Raw genomic sequence first — 20777 nt, forward strand, 5'->3', positions numbered from 1 at the left:
TTTACCAGAGTTACATCCCCAGCCCTTTTTGAGAAAGGGCCTCACTAAATTGCTGAAGCTGCTCTTAAACTTGTGATCCTCCTGCCTCTGCCTCTGGAGTAGCCAGGATTTCAGGTGTGTACCACCACAGACAATTTTTTTCTTGATATCAGGGATTGAACCAAGGGGTGTTTAACCACTGAACCCATCCCAGCCTTTTTTATTTTTAGACAGGATCTCATTGAATTGCTTAGGACCTCACTAAATTGCAGAGGCTGGCTTTGAATTTATGATCCTCCTGCCTTAGACTTCTAAGTCGCTGGGATTACAGGCATGCCCCATTGCACCTGGCTCCCATTGACAATGATTTTTTAAATTTTTATTTAGTTGTAGATGGACACAATACCTTTATTTCATCCACTTATTTTTTATGTGGCGCTGAGGATTGAACCCAGTACCTCACACATGCTAGGCAAGTGCTCCACCACTGAGCCACAACTCCAGCCCATCCCACTGACAGTTCTTGAGGCATGCTGGGGTCACTTACTCTTGCCATTGAGTGTAGGGTTTAGGGAAGGTAAGCTCGGAAATGCTTGGGTAGTCAGATGAGGGGAAAGTCCTGGCAGAAGTGTCTTTGATACAAGAAATGGAAGACTTCAAGAGAAGACGGAAAGGGAACTTGAGATACCTTACTAGAAAGCCTTCCAGCCTCTGCTGGCCTGCTCCCTGCCCCAGTCCCACCACTGTGGTCAGCTTTGGTTTTGTCAAGGGCTTCAGAGATCACAGTGCTGCTTTCTTAACTTGCTTAGTGCTTTATTGAACCAAGGCCTTAACAGAGGTCTCATGGGGCCTTCAAGCACAACCCTTCCCCCACTTTGAGATTCAGAATCCAGAGGTTGCTCAGTCCTTGGTTTAGCTGCTTCCACATTTTTTCTTGAACAATTTTTTCTTGAATATTTCCAAACGAAGTGTAAAGACTTTTTGTTCACATATACATTCCTGCCACAGGCTAGCATGTTCACCAAAATGCTTCCACTCAATTTATATGCACATGTGTGTGCAAGGCACCATGCATCCATGGCCATCCACCCGCCCACGGTCCGTCCATCCATCCATCCATCCATCCATCCGTGACAGGACAGCAGCAAGTTCTGACCAGTCAGGCCCTAGGATTCACAGCATTGGGGCCTCCAGTAGGCTCCTGATTCAGGCCTTAGCCCCTTCCTCAGGGACTTCCAAAGATAATAACATCCCTTTCTGGGGCAACAAAAGCCAGGACCAAGGAGTAACTGCTGTTTGAATCTCTAACCCCAACTGGACAGGGGGAGACTACAACCAGTGATTGTGTCCTGAGACAGGTAAAAGTTAGACAAACAAATCAAGCACGCAGGTAATACTGCAACAGGAAAGAGTAAGAGCTTATGTTTATACTGGAGGTGCTTGGACAGAGGGACAGGAAAAAGAAAGGGACAACATGCAGACACACCCATGATTCTTGCAGAGGCAGGGGCAGCCCTGGCCCATCCTCGTCCTCAGGGGCAAGGCTCTCCCAACAGCCTCAGCTGACACATACATAAAGGGACTTTTCTGGACCAGAAAGACAAAAGAGTTGACCCAAACAGGAAGGAAGAAAAGCAAAAAGGTTCCTGCTGAACACAAAATATTTCCTCTGACCTGGTTTTAACCCACCAGGCTGGGGTCTTCCAGGGGTGGTGTTAGCACCAGGGTATGGAAAATGACTGGAGTGAGACAAGGGAAATCAGGGACAGGGGCGACAGACAGGACACCCATGCTGTCTTTCCCCTGGATAGCACCTGAGGCCTCTAGAAGGCCCATGGTACAATAGGCACCAGGACCTCACAGGGCCAGGATGGTGGCAGGACTGGCTCCTCACTGATCTTGTAGCCGGCTACAGAGCTCCCTCCGGCTTCGCTCCCCAGCCCAGCTGCGTGTCTTCAGGCGGAAGGTCCTCAGCTCCTCCTTGAAGGCCTCGTGATTCATGGGCCGGTAGTTCTGGGGTTCACAGAAGTTCTAGGGCAGGATGGAAGGGGTCTGTCAATTTGGAGGAAAGGGGAAGCCAGCCCTTCCTTCTCCTTCTCTTAGGACTATGACCTGGCCAAGCCTTTTCCCTGCAGTCTGTCACCCAGAGGATGTAGCCACCCCCATTCATGTACCGGGTGCTGTGGGAAAAATTCCTTGTAGCCGCCTTTGAGGATATACATCTCCGGGTAGTACAGGCTGGGGTAGTCGTTGGCTGCGCGGTCTCGTTCCCTGATAAATCGGCACCTGGAACATTACAGTGGGGGATGGGGGGATCAGAGCTGGCCATGTGGTGGGGTCTAGATGAGAGGACTTATTCCCTCATCTTTACACTTTGTTTGGAAATATTCAAGAAAAAATTGTTCCTTTGAAGGCCTTGGGAAAGCCACAGAAGGTTTTGTTTTTAAATTTTTGTAACCTTTATTTTATTTTTATGTGGTGCTAAGACTTGAACCCAGTGCCTCACACATGCTAGGCAAGTGGTCTGCCACTGAGCCCAAGCCCCAGCCCCATCCCCAGCCCCAGCCCACACACAAGTTTTTGAGCACAGGAATATCAGCCAGTAGAGGATAAGTCTGCTGGTCTTTACTGGGCAAAGAAGAGGCTGGGGTGATGGCAGGAGGGAGGTGCTGAGCTCTATTTCCAGAGAGCAGTTGCACAATATTCAGTAGAGAAATCTGTGGCCTAGCCTAGGAAAGAGGAAGCAGAGAGGTGATGAGTGGACATAATTCAAGAGATATATTCAGGGCTCCTGAAACAGACTAGCTAAGGACCAGAGACACAGCTGAAAGGCTTGGCTCACCGCTCTGGCCATTCCAACAGCTCCAGCAACTACAAGCCTGGGCAGGAAAGGCCAAGGGCAGGCACTAGCAGGCTGGGCAGACAAAGCTGGGACTCACATGCGGGGCCCACGCTCAGATGAGAATTCACAGTGGAAAATGAGGATGATTCTCTTGTCCAGGTTACAGGGCATGATGGGGTGTTGCAGCAGAAAGGTCTCAGCATCCCGTTCCAGAGGCAAATTCACAGCAGTCTGTCAAGAGATGCTAGAGGTGAGGCCACAGCCCTGCACCTGGGAGGCAGACCCCTCCCCCTTGCTGTTCCCAGAGAGGTGACCCCATCTTTTTTGGGCAAGTTCCCTACCATGAGAAGGCACACATGGGCCTTCTACTGGTTGAGCCTTGCAGCAGGGTGCCTGAGCCACGTGGGGTCCTCAGGCCTTTGCCCAGTGTCCCACCTCACCTTGATGTGCCCTCCTTCATATTCATAGGGATATCTGCAGTCCACAATCACAAACTTCTCCACAATGTTGCTGAATTTTCCGGTCAACAGGGCTACCATCTGCAGGTGGCGCCATCAGAAGGTCAGGCTGGCAGCCAGGGACTGGCCTCGCCCTTTTGTTGGTCCATACATGTAGCCCAACCCCAGAGGTGGTCACAGCCAACAGTAGTCCAAAAGGCCCCTGGAAAATGACTCAACCCTGCTTACCGTTTCGGGTGAGATGTATTTGAGGTCTTGGTGTTTGCCATCCACAGTCTGTAGAAGGAAAGCCTAAAGGGAAGGGATAAAAGAAAAGAGAAAGTAAAATTGGTAAGAGCAGGAGCCTGAAAAGGAAGGAGCTTTGTTCCCAAGTCCAGAGGTCACACCTGCTTTGGCCTTCAAATCCAGCTCTGGTTCCCATAGCCACCAAGAGGCACCTCCTGGGGCTGATAACCAGGGAACAACCTTCCAAGCGGAACTGAAGGAGGGAATAGAAAACATGAACTTTCTGCTTCCTGCCCCATAGGCCTACCATGTCCAGGAGTGAGGCAGGAGGAGGGGCGACATGGATATAAGGTGGGAAATGTTCTCCAAGGCTGAGGTACAATGAATGGATGCCTAGACAGATCTGGGTAAAGTCAGGAGACCAAGAAAAGCCAAAGGGAGAAGTCTGCATGGGAACATAGGATGCAAAGATAACAAAGGACAAAGAAAAGAGTCCCTGGGGAGAGAGGAGGAACAGAAGTAGCTACAGGGGCAGGGGTCCCCAATTAGTAATAGGGTAAGCCTCCTGAGGGCCCCATGCTGTGCTGGTACCTTGGAGTAATCTCCGATTAGCCCACGATGGTCACTGTCCAGGATGTTTTCAATCTCATCATGGCACAGGGACTTTGAGCGGAGGACACGGGCTTTCTAAGAGGAAAGGCAGAAGGATGCAGGGGTCAAGGGTGAGGCTATCTGTTCTCTCAGTACTACCATGCCCAGAATACCAGCTGTACCCTCCCCTCTGCCATGAATGACCAAGTGAGTGGAACATCAAGGTGATAGTGACAGCCCAGTCTCAGGAGAAAGGCACTCACAGGTTCCTCAGGCTGCTGCTGCTCCTCCAGGGGGGTCACACTCCTCCTCCGCTTATTTTGGACAGGCATGTCCCTGTCCTGGGGCCGCTCTAGCCTCTTGAGGATGGGTCGGATCACACTGCAGGGCATGGATGGAGAGCGGAAGAGCCGCTGGCACTTGCTGAACATGATGAGGTCCTGGCAAGGGTGGCAGGTCAGGGGTCAGAACATTCAATCCCTAATCCCAAATTCTACCCAGAGGGCAGGGCCACCCCAGAGGCATACCTGTTGTTCTTCCTTATCCAAGGTCTTGACCAATGGGGCACTAATGAGGCTCTCCATGCCTGGGGGAACTGCTTCATCATCCTAAGGTCAAATCAGCAAGGACATGGTCATAACCACAGGCACAAGTCAAACCCCTCAGGCCTGAATCCTCCAGCACAGCTTTCTCTGTCCCCTCAGCAAACACCAGGCCAGCAGCCCTCCCAGACCCTGCTAAGCTTCTCTACCCAGAGCAGCGCCCCCACCCCCACCCCAAACCCCCAGAACTGCAGGGACCTACTTGCTGTTGGGGCTTGTACTGAGCTGTGCACGTCCCTTCACCCTGCCCAGCTTCCCCTCCACTGTGGCACCAGTCACTTGCCCTTCTCTGATTGGCCAGAGATCAGACTGTGACTCAGTTATCTCAAATACTTCTTCTGACATTGAAATGAAGTCATGTCTTGCTGCTGGGGCTCAGAGCCTCTCTTTTGGGCCATCCCAGGGAGAGAGGTAGGGACCTAACTGGCCAAGACTGTTTACCTTTAAGTCACTCTCCAGAATGTCCACAAATCCATCATCTTCCTCAGTAGTTGCCTCAGCAGGGGTCAGAGAGCAGGACTGAGCCAAGGGGCTGGGCTCCTCTACTTCCATCTTATGCTCAGGGGTAAGACACTGCCAGAGTGACAAACACACACAGGCTACTCAGTGGTGGGGAGGACCAGAGTCAGTCCTCAACCCCTTCCTTCTCAGTGCCTGGGGGGGTCCCACGCTACCCTTTCCTTCCCCCAAGCTACATCCTAAGGTCCCTCTAAAGGGTCAGCTCTCCTTATGTACCATCAGGTCAGGGGCTGAGCTTGGCCTCTGGGTAAAGGCCTCTCTGCGGCTGGCCCACTGTGCCAGAGTATGGGCAGGGCTGGGATGTGTGGGCTTCCATGGCATCTTGAAGACAAATCCATTCTGTGGGCGAGATGCAAGAGGAGGGGCATCACCGGATGCCAGTGAACCACCAGGCATGCATGCCCCCTTCTTTCCCTGGAGATTTCCCACTTGGGCCTTCCAGAAGCAGCTCACATTTTCTTTGTCTTCCCCAGGACTGCCGGCAGCTCTATCACCTGCCTCACTCTTCCTCCAGCTTTCCAGTGTTTGGGAGTTGGTGATGTTCCGTAACACAGGGCTGTGGCCCAGCAGCCGTACCTAGGAAGCCAGGAAGGGCAGCAGATACTGAAGGCTGCATTTCTTGGCTACCAGCCTAGACTCTATTCTCTTCTGCCCCTCCTCCAACTCCCCTGGCCTGCTCAGCCACATATGAAACCCCATGTTCCCCAACCAACTGGGAGGTAGCCCTGGGATGCCTGTGCCCCTACCCAGTCAGCACCCCTATGTTTTCTGTTGGGTCTCAGAGGACACTTACCGGCAAGGACTGGAAACGCCTGATAGAAAACTGCTCACTGCAGAAGGAAACAGGGAAAGATCAGAGCTAAAAGTCCCTGGGGACAGGGACTAAAGGCAGGGAAGATATCCCTCCCCTAGATCCCTTGACATGCCTGGGGGCCAGCCTGTCATGGGCAGAGAGGGTCAGGGACACTTACTTTCGAATAACCCGGCTGGCTGCCTGGATGGCCTGCTCAAACCTAGAAGACAGAACATGTGGCCCATCTTCCTCTACATCCCATCACCTACGCCCAGCACTAGGCCACAAATCATAAGACCCAAGGACCAGGGCTCAGGCCAGAGCAAAGGGAGGGGGAGGAAGAGGCCCACTGTCAGTGGGGCCCAGGTATTGAGGAAGGGGAGATGAGAGGCAGCCTGGAATTTTAAAGGCTGCCCTGAATGGAAGAGGGCCCAAAGACAAGCAGTGAAGGAGACAGCTGGGGCAGGTCACAGGGTCATTGAGATATCACCAAGGCAACAGTCTCGCCAGCCTGCATGCAAGCCTTCCACCTGTATGCAAATCACCTAAGTGGGGCCATATGGCTGCCAGGGAAGGCATCCATCCACCCCGTGATGATGGCCATGGGCATCCAGCAATGTGAGTTTATTCAGGGGTGGATGCCAGCAAGGCTGGGCTCTCCTCCCCAAGTGAGGAGCTGATCTGGCTCCTTCCATGACAGGGGCCTGCTTTAATGGCCCCCTGGACCAGCCCCAGTCTGCCACAGCAGACCCCCTAGTGACAAATGTACAGGGTCACATCCTTTCCTCCCTCCTATGGAATTTTCCAGGACCCAGCCTCTGTTCCACCCCCTCCTCCTGCCTTAGAAGAGGCCAGCAGGCAAGGAATTCCAACAGATGTTCCTTTTGAAGCTAAAGCATAAGCTTCTGTATATAGGCCCCGCCCCCCAGCTATGTTACTGAAGACCACCTGCCATGGGGAACTCTTTGTGCATCTGTGCGTACACACTCACACACACACCAGCTTCTTTCTGAGAAACTATAACTGTCAAGGCAGGTGCGGGGGGTGGGGGGGGCGACTCTGGGCCAAAGTATCAAGGGGTGTCCCTGTCCCCTCAAGAGAGGGCTGTGCTCAGCCAAGTTGGCATCAGGATGACCAATTAATCGACTTCATTTCCAATTTGCACCTAGTCCTTAGGGGTAAGGCAAGGGCAGCTCTGTGTTGCCCTCCACCCCCACTCAATTCTGTTTCCTGTTTGTGAACAAACCCTGCACCCCGCCCAGTCGGATCAAAAGCTAAGGGAGGAAACAGTCACTGCCCTAAACCCAAAGCCACAGTCCCCCAGCTCAGGCTGGGGATACCCAGCTGCCCCTACTAATGGTTGGCAGCTGCTCCACCTGCCTGGGCCTTAACAGCTGGATGGGAACAGCTGTCCTCTGGAAGGCACTACTCACACCCCCTAACAAAGGGAGAGGTATTTGTCCAGAGCAGAGACCACCAGCTCTCTTGACTACCAGGGGTTGGCCAGAGAGTAAAGTGTGTCATGAAACTAGAGATTGCTAATGGGCCAAGGGCCAAATCAGTCTGTAGCCAACAGTGTGCAACTTGGCCTAAAGCAAATCAAAGTTCTGAATTAGTGGGACCATACTTTTAGGTTGGTATTTCTCAAACACACACACACATAATATGTATGGGCAAACAAAGGGGACATATGGGCTTGGACTGAAAAACAGACTTGGCTAGTGGGAGCCATCCTCTGCTCCCAGGGAATGCTTTCCCTACCATTCCTGAGCCCACTCTCATCTGGTTTCCATAAGAGCAGACCCTTCCCTGAAACAGGGAGCAAGGTCTGGGAAGGTCAACTAGCCCCAGACAAATGTTGAGGGATCTGACTACTTTCCCTGGCCTCTCCACTGAGTTTAGTAGAACTAGGATTCCCAAAAGTAAGTGGTGAGTCCTTGGTAGTAGGGATCCACCCCCCTTCTCTACTCACGTCTGTTCTGCCATCTGGGGGTCCATAGGGCTGGGGGAATCCATGCAGAGACCTAAGGGGACAGAACACCTTGATCTGAAAGTAGTATTTTCTGTATACTTTCCCCACAGCATCCAAAGAAGAGAAAAAGAAACGTGTTTCTATTTTAAATCTGGACACATTTATTTTAAACAATGAAACAAAAACCTAGGCTCCGGAGGGTGACACACTATCTATCAAAAGGCACAGGGCTTGGCTCCCTGTTCGCTATGGAAACTCCTCTATGTATATTTTTCTAAGCATTTTTCTTAAATTGGTTTAAAATAATTTGGAAGACGCAATAGCTTTTTAGAAAAACATTCCAGACTATAAGAGAATGCTCTAAAGACCAACTTTCAACTGTAAATGCCTTCCAGGTGGGGCTGCGGTTTAGAGACTTTGGCGCCTTGTTTTAAATAGGTAAGATCTCACCTTCCGCAGAGGGCCCCACCCTCTTACCCTCTCCACAGAATGGATTGGGTGTGGTGAGCCTCATCAGAGGTATGTCTTCCAACTTTGTGGGCAGGTTAGGGGAGGCTGCTAAGCCTTTCAGGTTGTAGGAAGGATGTTGATCTGAAGGGCAGGGAAGTCAAGAGGCCCAAGCATTTCCCCCACTCTCCTGGCACTTGGGGACCTCCCCAGGGACCCTGGGTCTCACCTGCGTCAGAAAATTCAGAGGACTCTGATGACAGGGAAGATTCAGATGCCCGCCTTGACAGGGATAGGCGTGTCAGCCGGCTTCTAAAGGGCAGACTCTTTGGGTTCTCGCTGGGGAGGGAGAAGGGACCCAGGAAAGGAGAAAGATAAATATGTAGAACTCAAGGGCTGGTCCGCCCCTGTTCCTGCATTCCACCACCTCTGAAGGGCCCATCCAGCCTCTACAATGTCCCACGGAGCCCCTTCACTGAGAGAACTTGTGGGAGGTGATCCCATCAGGTCTACCCCTCCTCTCAGATCAGCAAGGCTCAATCTATTAATTGTCTTGTCTGGATTGATTGTTTTAGGAAAAATTCTCCAAGGTGCAGGGAGAGATGAATCAATCCAGGGACAAGAGCAAGGAGGCTGGGCTTGGGGCCCAGAGGGGTCGGAGAGGGGGACAGCAAAGTAGCTCCAGAGTAGCTTCCTCAGCTCTCAGACCCACACCCATTCATGCTCCTTCCAGGAAGAAGGGCCAAGACCTAGATCTCTATTGCTGCCAGCATCCCAACCAGCACCCTCCTGCCTCCCTACACACTGTCTTAGGGAGCAGGATCCTTCTTTAATCACTAACCCTGGGGGCAGAATGGGGTGGTGCAGGGAGCAGAGGGTCCAACCGGTGAGAACCTCAGCTAAGCCACCCTCAGGTTCCCCCTCTAGGCCCGGAATTAGATTCCCTGCCTGGGGCAAAATGGTGGCTGTTGGGGCAGTGATTAGGGAGACAGCGTGGTAGAGACGAAACGAGGGAGGGGGAGGGGAAAAGGGGTCCACATCAGGTCACCTGGAGGGTGTAAGCCACAGTCTCTGTCTCAATGCCCTTGCCCTGGACTCCTGAAGCAGGGGCAAGGGTGCCTCTGCTCTGTCGGGACGCCTCCCCACTCCACCTTTTAGATTCGGCTCCCGTGCCCAGTGTCCCAGGATCCTAGTCCTGGCCTCCTTCATTTCCACGCCCGGCTTTCTCAGGGCGTCCTACCTGCCGAGCCCGGCGAGATTGTGCATGGTCTGGGTCAGGGTGGTGACTGGAGACTTAGAGACCGCAAGCTCCGGGGACTCCAGGAGACCATGAGTCCCCAGCCAGAGGCCCGGGAGGTGGCCTGGACGCTGGGCGCTCTCGCGTACGCCGGCAGGATTGGGAGCCGAGCTTGGCGCAGGCTCGGGCTGGGGCACCTCCATCGCGGCGGGGCGGGCAAAAGGCTGGCTGCTGGGCCCGGCGCAAGGCGGCCAACAGAAGCCCAGCACAGCTGGCCGGGGCCAGGGAGGGAGCGGGCCGGGGTAGGAGTAAGGGAGGGAGGGAGGGAGGGAGGAAGAGCAACGGGACCGGGAGCGAGGGAGCCCAAGGGGAAAGGGATGCGGGGAGGGTGGGGAGGGGTGGAGGGACGCGGGACTCAGGCTGCAGCCGGGGAAACCTCTCGTTGCAGCTGCCACTTCCACCTCCTTATATATTCGAAAAATAACAGCGGCCGCGCCGCCCGACGCCACCAATGGGGGCGCCGGTCAGAGGAAGGCGGGACCGAGGGCGGGGCCCGCCGGGTGAGCATTGCCTAGACTGGTCAAGCCCTGCCCGCCCACTTTCCAGGCACAGGAATTGGGGGTTATGCCACGCCCACTCATCCCCAATCCCGGGCACTAGGATTCTAATTTCCAGAATTCCACCTCTTGGGACTTGGTTTGGAGCAACATACCCCAGAGGAAGCCAAGACCTCCTAAGGGGGGGCATCAGAAAGACCCCCAGAGGTGTAACATTGCCACGACCACCCGGTAGGGACCTTGAGATGCTCCACCTGGCTCCAGGAAGTTTGCCAAACACAGCTGTGCTGCGCGTCCGCGTTCCCTGAACTATTTTACCGACAGAAGCGTTGAGATATGGAGAAATTCATTAATTTTTTCAAGGTCACACGGTTGGGCAGGTGGAGCCAGGATATGCTCTCTTCCAGGAGCCTCTGACCCCAGTAATCTACCTGTCTACGCAACGCTCAGCTCAGCGCCAAGCAGCCCCAGAACTTAATTCACAGGCCCTGCCCCCTTTCCCCTGAGTTCTATTCCCGGTACCCGCCCCCCCTCCCCCCGCAAATGGTTACTTGGCACCACAAATTCCAGCAGAACTGAGGAGGGGAGGCCGCCAGGTTGGATGTGACCCAAGTTTTTCCTGGCAACGCCACAGATGGCCTAGGCATGGATTTCTTTCATTTTTTAAAATTTATTTATTTATTTCTTACATACATGACAGTAGTGGAGTGCATTACATTCATAAATACCAATCACAGTTTTTTTCTTTTTTAAAAAAATATTTTGTATTTTAACTGTAGTTGGGCATAATACCTTTATTTTATTTATTTTTAGGTGGTGCTGAGGATTGAACCCAAGGCCTCACACGTGCTAGGCGAGTGCTCTACCTCTGAGCCACAGCCCCAGCCCCACAGTTTTTTTTTGTTGTTTTTTGTTTTTTTCTTTATTGGTTTTGGTACCGGGGATTTAATCTAGGGACGCTTAACCATTGAACCACAACCCCAGCCCTTTTTATTTTTTTATTTTGAGGCAAGATCTCGCTATGTAGCTGAGGCTGGCTTTGAACTCACTATCCTCCTGCCTCAGCCTCCCCAGTAGCTGGGATTACAGGCGTGTGCAACCGAGCCAGTTTCGGCCTGGATTTCTGCATCTGGAATTTGGGGGGTTGTCAGCGACCAAAGAAGTATCTCATTCCCACTGATGGCTTAGCTAATTTGGTGTCAATGACACCATATTGTTTAATTGGAGTTTCTTTGATGAGGAGGGAGGCTGAATTTGTCATTAGTTTACAATGATCATCTTCTAATTATCTAATCACCTTCCAGCTAAGCCTATTTCCCTGGAAGGAGCTGGGAGGGCTGCACCCAAAAGCTAGATTTTGCATCCCATGTCCCCAGGGAAGAGAGGCTCCTGGCTGGGAGGGGGCACAGCTCAGGAAAGCAGGAAAGCACTTTCCCTAGTAATCCCAACTGTTTGTCCTAGGACACTGGGTGGGGGTGACAAAAGGGAGGGCGGGCACCAGGTGGTCAGCAAATATGAGAGGAAAGGAGAAAGAACCTAGCCTGTGAGAGGAGCAACTGAGGTGGGAACTGGGAACTTCTCAATATCTTGCCCAGTTCCTATGCTGTGCCAGGAGCTATACTTTTGAGGCAGGCAGGGATAGCTGCCCCGGCCCCCTTCATTCTCCCTGGGTCTCAAGCTAGAAACCTAGCTTCTAGAAGCTAGCTCCTATCTACATTAATGGCCTTAGTTCCCCAAGTGGAGGGGAATGTGCCACTCTCTCAGACAGCTTCTACTCCAAAGACTTGCAGTATAACAGTTCTGAGGGTTGCAATTATAGAGTCAACACAGCAGGTCTCCACCTCCCCACCCCCTCCCACACAAATCCCCACAGGGTATTTGAGGAGGAAACCACCTGCTGTGTGGATTCTGAAAATCTCAGGAATCCTTTGATATCCCACAGGTGGAGGTCCACACATCAGCTCTGTGTGTCCAGCTGAATCTCCTTTTGCCAATTAGATCATGGAGTATGTGCTCAGTTAAAACAAAAACCAGTCCATAAAATTAAGTTAAAAGAAATATTTTCAACCAGCATAGTAACAGGACCAAATCTAGCCATATTCTGTTCAGGACACCTGTGGACTATGGAAGGCTCCATCTCCCCATGGAAGCAAATACCCTGGCACTAAGCACATCAAACTCTAGACTCATTCAAGAGCATCTGATGTGACCCCTGGGGCCTGGGCAGAAGAGGAGCAAACATACTTCTTTTGTTGTTGTTTTAATTTGTAATGAATACTTTAATGCTACTAAATAAAGCATTTTTAAGCTTCACCTTTGTGGGACTTCCCCTCCCTGTGGATTTTCTGTCATGGCTCATGGCATGTTTAATGTTTTGTTGTTGTTGTTGTGTGTGTTGGAGATCAAACCCAGGGTCTCCCACATGCTAGACAAGTGCTCTACCATCAAGTTACACCTCCAGCACTTATTTTAATTAATTAATTAATTATTTTGGTACTGGAGATTGAACCCAGAGGGGATTTTACCACTGAGCCACATTCCCAGAGCTTTTTATTTATTTAATTTTTTTGAGACAGGGTCTTACTAAGTTACTTAAGGCCTTGCTAAGTTACTGAGGCTGGCCTCAAACTTGTGATTCTCCTTTCTCAGCCTCCTGAGTCACTTTTATTTTTAGACAGTCTTGCCAGTCCGGCCTCCCACTTGTGATATTTCTTCCTCAGGTTTCTGGGTTGCTGGGATTACAGGCATGGGCAGCCACACCCAGCTATGTTAATGGGTTTTAGGTAATCCTAGAGGCTCAGGAGACTGAGGCAGGAGGACTGAAAGTTCAAAGCCAGCCTCAGCAATGGGGAGGGGCTAAGCAACTCAGTGAGACTCTGTCTCTAAATAAAATACATAATAAGACTGAGAATACAGCTCAGTGGCTGAGAGCCCTTGAGTTCAATCCTGGGTATCCCTGCCCCTCCAAAATGATTACCATGGCACCACAAATTCAAACAAAGTTGAATATTTAAATGTTACAAAAAGGCAGTGAAGCAGGACCAATGTTCAGGACCCCTCCCCACAGGCAGCTACTATTATAAATGTGTTACATATTTTACAGAAAATAGTTTATAGCCAGTAGAAATGTAACAGCAGGCATGAATGTTAGCCACATATAGGATTTAAAATTTTCTAGTAATAACAACATTTTAAAAAAATAAAATAAAATGCTGGGCATGGTAGCCCATGCCTGTAATCCCAGCAACTTGGGAGGCAGAGGTAGGAGGATCGAAAGTTCCAGGCCAGCTTCAGCAACTTAGAGAGGTCCTGTCTCAACATAAAATATAAAAAGGGTTGGGGAGGTAACTTAGTGCTTGAGTGCCCTGGGTCAATCCCTGCTACAAAACAAAAACAAACAAACAAAAAAAAGGAAATAGGAGATATGGTTCAGTGGTAAAGTGCTTACCTAGCATGCCCAAGGCCTTGGAGTCAATCCTCAACATTGCAAAAAAATTAAATAAATAAAAAATAAAAAGAAACACAGGAGACAACTCTGAACATGGCAACATGTCAATAAAATTATTAATGAGATATTTTACATACTTTTTGACAGTTTCAAAATCCAATGGATAGCTTTAAAACCTGGATATCTTCAAAATCCAATGTGCATTTTACACTCACAGCATATCTCAACTTGAACTTGCCACATTTCAAGGACTTCATAGCCACATGGGTTAGTGAACAATGCAGGAATATACATTTACAAGCATGTGTACGCCTGTATTTTTAAAACTACAAAAACAATATATGAAACATTGTTCCATACATTTCTTTCTTCACTTTACTTAGAGATGGATCCATATTAGTACCATATGGCCTATGCTTACTCAAGTCCCTAATGCTGAACATTTAGGTTATTGGCTTTGACAATGATTAACAGCAAGTACATCTGTTGATGACTGGGTGTTGCCTATCTATAGAATAAATTCCTAAGATGGGGCTACTACTGAGAGAAACAGCATATGTATTAAAATCTCCTTTTCCATTTTCCTGCATCTTACTTATCTCCTTAAACTGAGTGAGCTACTGAAGAATAGGGACCAAGTCATTCACCTATTCCAGTCTCCAGGCATCTTGCATAGGTCAAGATCAAGGTTGGTCTCTGACCTTAATAATCCATTTGTAAAGATTTCATTTCAGAAGAGGATAAAAGTATACATGGAAGTATGTGTATTGAGTCATTGTGTTTCAATATGGAAGGTAGGTTCTCTGTATTTTCAATATCTGCAGGCTTTAAAGAGAATGGGCACTTCCAAGACTGAGGCAGGAGGATTGAAGTTCAAGGCCAGCCTTAGCAACTTAGAAAGACCCTAAAATAAAAATAACTGGAGGGGGTGCTGGGAATACAGCTTGGTTGGTAGAGTGCTTGTCTTGTATGCACAAGGCCATGGGTTCAATCCCTAGTACAAAACAAAACAAAACAAAACAAAAAATCCACAAACAACTGAACAACTGGGGCTGTAGCTCAGTGGTAGAGCACCTCTGGGTTCAATCCTCAGTACTTAAAAGGCAGTTGAGCAGGGATGCTTGATGCGAGACATCTGATGGGCTCAATATGCAAAATGACAATTATTGGATGATTACATATTCGGCTCCTGAAAATGGCATTTAAAAATTTTTGAGGTTTTATTTATTCGGTACTGAGGATTGAACCTAAGGATGATCTACCACTGAACCACATCCCCAGCCCTTTTTAATTTTTTGGTACCGGGGATTAAACTCAGGGGCACTTGACCTCTGAGTCACGTCCCCAGCCCTATCGTGCATTTTATTTAGAGACAGGGTATCACTGAGTTGCTTAGCACTTAGCAGTTGCTGAGGCTGGCTTTGAATCTGAGTTTCTCCTGCTCCAGCCTCCGAAACTGCTGGGATTACAGGCATGGTCTACCACTCCCAGCTTTACTTTTAATTTTAAGATAAGGTCTCACTAAGTCGCTTAGGGCCTTGCTAAATTGCTGAGGTTAGCCTCAAATTTGTGATCCTCCTTCCTCAGCCTCCCAAGTCGCTGAGACTACAGGCATGTGCCACCATACCTAGTTTGGAAAATGGTATTTTAAACAAAGTTTTCCTAGAGTAAAAGAAGCATGAAATTCACCTATGTTGATATTTGTTAACATGCAAATATGTTCACAATATGAGCTACAAAGTATTATACCAAATGTGTCCCATTAATAATAATATACAGCTGGGCACGGTGGCACACGCCTGTAATCCCAGTAGATCAGGAGGCTATGGCAGGAGCATCTCAAGTTCAAAACCAGCCTCTGCAACTGCAAAGTACTAAGCAACTCAGTGGGACCCTGTCTCTAAATAAAACACAAAATAGGGCTGGGGATGTGGCTCAGTGGCTGAGTGCCTGAGTTCAGTCCCCACTATCCCCCCAAACAAACAAACAAACAAACAAAACCACAAAACAATATACATAAACCAGGTGTGGTGACATAAACCTATAATCCCAGCAATTTAAGAGGCTGAGGCAGGAGGATCACAAATTCCAGGCCAGACAGACCCTGTTTTACTATAAAAAATAAAAAGGGCTCTAGATATAGCCCAGTAGTAGAGTACTCCTGGATTTAATCCCAGGAGGCGAAAACAACAACAACTTATGTCAGAACATATGAAGAGCTCCTAAAAGTAAAGAAAAATGGCTGGGAGCATAGTTCAGTGGTACAATATGGGCTTAGCAATGCACAAGGCTCTGGGTTTGATTACTAGCACACACATGTACCTGCACACATAAAGAAAGAAGAAAAAGAAAAGAAAGATTGAGGGGCTGGGGATGTGGCTCAGCAGTAGAGTGATTGCCTAGCACATGCAAGGCCCTGGGTTCAATCCTCAGCACCACATAAAAATAATTAAACAAAATAAAGGTATTGTGTCGAACTACAACTAAAAAATAAAAAAGATTGGGGCTGGGATTACGGCTCAGAGGTAGAGTGCTTGCTTAGCATTCGTGAGGCACTGGGTTCAATTCTCAGCACCATATAAAAATAATAAAATAAAGTTATGTACACCTATAACTAAAAACTAAATGTTAAAAAAAGAAAAAGACAAACATAAGAAATATAGGCAAAGGATAGAACTAGAAAATTCACAGCTAGGCATGGTGGTGCACACCTATAATCCCAATAATTTGGGAAGCTGAGGCAGGATAATCATCAAGTTCAAGGCCAGTCTCAGCAATTTAGCAAGGCTCTGTCTCAAAATAAAAAACAAAAAAAGAAGGCTGGGGATATAGCTCAGTTGGTAGAGTGAGTGCTTGCTCTGCATGCACAAGGCCCTGGGTTCAATCCCCCCCACACACACACACAAAGGGGGGGCACAGCTGGGGATCCCTGGGTTAAATCCTCAGTTAAAAAAATTAAATTAAATTTTAAAAAATAAATTAATACAAAAATTCACAAGACTCAAATCCTAATGAGTTGTATTTTCTTCCCTTGGTTTTCAAACCATTTCCCCCTGTGGCTTCAATGGCTCCTTATGCTTCTGTTGATGGTCCTTTCTTGCACCCCCTTAACCTTGTAGCACCCAGGGCACTGTCTTTGGTCCTCTTTTCTTCTTGTCTACACCCACTCACTGGAACCTTCATCCAGTCTCAGGTTCTCAACCTGTCTCCTTGGGTTGATGTTCTACCCCAGATTTTAAAACACTGCAATGATCTTGTTTTAAGAACTCATCATTTTTATGTATTTTGGTGCTGGAGGAGGAGGTTTCATGGATTTATGTGTGTAAATGCTTATGTATATTCAAGACATTATTTCTATAGGTGCAAAGGTACATGTATGGCTATATGCGTGGAAAAGCCCAGGCAGTGAAACACTGAGTTATTATCAGTATTTATCTTTACAGTGTGGGATTACTAGAACTTTTAAAATATCATTAGGATCATCAAACAAAACTGTGGTGTTGTCTATACATATAACCTAAGTGTGTAACAATGGGTTACGTGTGTTAGTGCTCGTCCACACTTAGAACTATATACAACCGTTAGAAAAGCATGTTCGATATGGTAAAATTATCATCATTAGATTCTAGATAAAACAGTATGAGATGCCAGATATACGTTCTAGATAGCATGATGCGTTTTATCCATTAAAACAAAACAAAACAAACAAACAAAAAAACTGTGCCTAGAGAAAAGATTTCAAGGAAATGTATCAAAATGTTACCTGCGCATCTCTCCAGGTGCTGGTGTGAAAAGCGATTTTAGCTTCGCGTATTTTTCAATTTCCGAAAAAAAAAAATGAGGGTCATTTTCACCCTAAACCTAAGGCGACGGGAGGAGTTATTTTGCTTTTTATGCAGCAAATCGCTCTCCACCGAGAGCAGTGGCAGCGCAGCGCGTCACCGCCTGTGCGGTTACCGGCGGGTCACCCGGAGGCCCGAGCACTGGCCGGTCCCGCAGGCCGCAGCGCCCCCGGTGGCAGGTCCGGGGCGGCGGGAAGGGGATGGGCACGGAGGACCGGGAGGCGGCGCCGGGCGTCCCCGCGCTTCCCGCGAGATCCCGCTCCGTGTGCTCCGCCCCGATCGCCGCGCTCTCAGATCCCCGCGCCGCGGCACTTCCTGCCTTCCGCGCCCGCGCCTCCCACTCTCACCCGTGCCCGTCGCCTGCCACCAGCCGCCCGGCGCCGCCCCAGGAGGTGCCCCCGGCCCGGCCGGGTCACCGCCCCGCCCGCCGCCCCGCGAGCCGCTTTGTCTCGGGCGGGGCGCGCGGGAGAGGCCGCCAAGTGCCCCCCGCCGCGGGCCCGGGCCCCCCGCCCCGGGGCGGCTGCGGCGGTGCCGGGCCCCGGGGCGGGGGGCGCGCCGGGATGGGCCCCAAGCGGCGGCAGCTGACGTTCCGGGAAAAGTCGCGGATCATCCAGGAGGTGGAGGAGAACCCGGACCTGCGCAAGGGCGAGATCGCGCGGCGCTTCAACATCCCGCCGTCCACGCTGAGCACCATCCTGAAGAACAAGCGCGCCATCCTGGCGTCGGAGCGCAAGTACGGTGTGGCCTCCACCTGCCGCAAGACCAACAAGCTGTCCCCCTATGACAAGCTGGAGGGATTGCTCATAGCCTGGTTCCAGCAGATCCGCGCCGCTGGCCTGCCCGTCAAGGGCATCATCCTCAAGGAGAAGGCTCTGCGTATAGCCGAGGAGCTGGGCATGGACGACTTCACTGCCTCCAACGGCTGGCTGGACCGCTTCCGCCGGCGCCATGGTGTGGTGTCCTGCAGTGGTGTGGCCCGTGCCCGGGGACGAAACAGTGCTCCCCGGACCCCAGCAGCACCTGCCAGCCCGGCTGCTGTGCCCTCGGAGGGCAGTGGTGGGAGTACGCCTGGCTGGCGCGCCCGGGAGGAGCAACCGCCGTCTGTGGCCGAGGGATACGCCTCCCAGGACGTGTTCAGCGCCACCGAGACCAGTCTTTGGTATGACTTTCTGCCCGACCAGGCGGCGGGGCTGTGCGGAGGCGATGGAAGGGCGCGCCAAGCCACCCAGCGCTTAAGCGTCTTGCTGTGCGCCAATGCCGATGGCAGCGAGAAGTTACCCCCTTTGGTGGCCGGCAAATCAGCTAAGCCTCGTGCGGGACAAGGTGGCCTGCCCTGCGACTACACCGCCAACTCTAAGGGTGGTGTCACCACCCAGGCACTGGCCAAGTACTTGAAAGCCCTGGACACCCGAATGGCTGCAGAGTCTCGCCGGGTCCTGCTGCTGGCAGGCCGCTTGGCTGCCCAGTCCCTGGACACTTCAGGCCTGAGGCACGTGCAGCTGGCCTTCTTTCCTCCGGGCACTGTGCATCCCTTGGAGCGAGGAGTGGTCCAACAGGTGAAAGGCCACTATCGCCAGGCTATGCTGCTCAAGGCCATGGCCGCCCTAGAGGGCCAGGATCGCTCAGGCCTGCAGCTGGGCCTCATGGAGGCCCTGCACTTTGTGGCTGCAGCGTGGCAGGCAGTGGAGCCTTCGGACATAGCCACCTGTTTTCGGGAGGCTGGTTTTGGAGGTGGCCCTAATGCCACCATCACCACTTCCCTCAAGAGTGAGGGAGAAGAAGAGGAAGAGGAGGAGGAGGAAGAAGAAGAGGAGGAAGAAGAAGAGGAGGAGGAGGGTGAAGGGGAAGAGGAGGAGGAGGAGGAAGAAGAAGGGGAGGAGGAGGAGGAAGGAGGAGAAGGAGAGGAGTTGGGGGAGGAAGAGGAGGTGGAGGAGGAGGGTGATGTTGATGACAGTGATGAAGAAGAGGAGGAAGAGGAGGAAAGCTCTTCTGAGGGCTTGGAGGCCGAGGACTGGGCCCAGGGAGTAGTGGAGGCTGGAGGCAGCTTTGGGGGTTACAGCGCCCAGGAGGAGGCACAGTGCCCTACCCTCCATTTCTTGGAAGGTGGGGAGGACTCAGAGTCAGACAGTGAGGAAGAGGAGGAAGATGAGGATGAGGATGAGGATGATGAAGATGACGAAGATGATGATGAGGATAGTGATGAGGTGCCTGTACCCAGCTTTGGGGAGGCCATGGCTTACTTTGCCATGGTCAAGAGGTACCTGACCTCCTTCCCCATTGATGACCGTGTGCAGAGCCACATCCTCCACTTGGAACATGATCTGGTGCACGTGACTAGGAAGAACCACGCCAGGCAGGCGGGAGTTCGGGGTCTTGGACATCAAAGCTGAGCCCCTGGGCATAGCCATTGCCTGACCCAGAAGGGCAGCACCAGCCCTGGGGCAGAGAACTCTGTGCAACCACTGTGGATGGAGCCAGAAGGGGGGAGCCCCAGGGCCTTTAGTAATGTTTTCCTGGCCCTGAGATAGGCCCAGGGGCTGAGGTCTGCCTCACTGCCTGCTTATTGCCTCTTTCTCAAAATCCTTTCCTCCCCATTTGCCCCTGGGCTAGGGGACCAGGTGGGGTGAGTGGGGAGCTGTCCGGTGCTACCACACCGTGCCATCAGTGGACTAGACCATAGTGGCAGCCAGGGATGGGCCCTGGAAGCTCCCGGCCGGAGAGTGCCTCTCCCCCTGCCGTCCATACCAGGTCTTCGGTGGGGGGGACCTCAAAGCCATTCTGGGAAGGGCTCCAGAGGAAGGTCCAGCCTGGGTCCCCACAAGGCTGGCAGCCCCACCCCCACCCCTGGGCCGCCTCAAGAAGCACAGTCTAACTCATGGCAGGCTCCTAAGCTTGCCTCTGCCTGCTTTCCACCTCCCTAATCCCTTCCTTTGGCCCAGTCCTTGTGACTTTGGCCCTTGGTTTTCTTTTCAGATTGGAGGTTTCCAAGAGGCCCTTCAGGGGAGTGATACTGGGTACCTCCCCTGTGGGCAGCTGCAGGCCCTGTGCCTCTCATCCCTCTCTGGCAGGGCCCCATCCTGGGCAGAGGGGCCTGGGGCTGGGCCCAGAGTCCAGCCATCCAGCTGCTCCTTTCCCAGTTTGAATTCAATAAATCTGTCCACTCCCCTTTTGTGGGGGTGAACGTTTTAACAGCCAAGGGTGCATCCTTCATGGTCTGGGCTTGCGTCTGTCTTGGGGGACACATGCTTTCCCTCTTCCCTTTGGT

At 51.2% G+C, this 20777-nt stretch overlaps 2 protein-coding genes across 5 annotated transcripts; one reads left to right on the forward strand and one right to left on the reverse strand.

Moving 5' to 3' along the window:
- Window positions 1-771: 771 nt before the first annotated feature.
- Cdc25b (cell division cycle 25B) lies at window positions 772-10077 on the reverse strand. Of its 4 annotated transcripts, XM_027954794.2 has the most exons (16): window positions 9669-10070; window positions 8658-8767; window positions 7982-8033; window positions 6188-6229; window positions 6010-6046; window positions 5670-5792; window positions 5433-5555; window positions 5139-5270; window positions 4623-4703; window positions 4359-4535; window positions 4096-4191; window positions 3508-3570; window positions 3262-3360; window positions 2919-3052; window positions 2154-2265; window positions 772-2010 (listed from the first exon to the last, which is right to left on the reverse strand). In XM_027954794.2, exons 1-16 carry the CDS (start codon window positions 9866-9868, stop codon window positions 1870-1872), a joined length of 1722 nt encoding a protein of 573 aa, XP_027810595.1. In that variant the 5' UTR covers window positions 9869-10070; the 3' UTR covers window positions 772-1869. The 4 variants fall into 4 exon arrangements, with proteins under 4 accessions (XP_027810595.1, XP_027810587.1, XP_027810603.1 ...); XM_027954786.2 differs by having other exon boundaries at window positions 5433-5792; window positions 9669-10077; XM_027954802.2 differs by lacking the exon at window positions 6188-6229 and having other exon boundaries at window positions 9669-10071.
- Window positions 10078-18043: 7966 nt separating this feature from the next.
- On the forward strand, window positions 18044-20708 carry Cenpb (centromere protein B). The gene has a single exon (XM_027954726.2). It carries the CDS (start codon window positions 18073-18075, stop codon window positions 19900-19902), a length of 1830 nt encoding a protein of 609 aa, XP_027810527.1. The 5' UTR covers window positions 18044-18072; the 3' UTR covers window positions 19903-20708.
- Window positions 20709-20777: the final 69 nt, after the last annotated feature.

Source organism: Marmota flaviventris, chromosome 2 (genome assembly GCF_047511675.1).
Source record: "Marmota flaviventris isolate mMarFla1 chromosome 2, mMarFla1.hap1, whole genome shotgun sequence".
Lineage (NCBI taxonomy): Eukaryota > Metazoa > Chordata > Mammalia > Rodentia > Sciuridae > Marmota > Marmota flaviventris.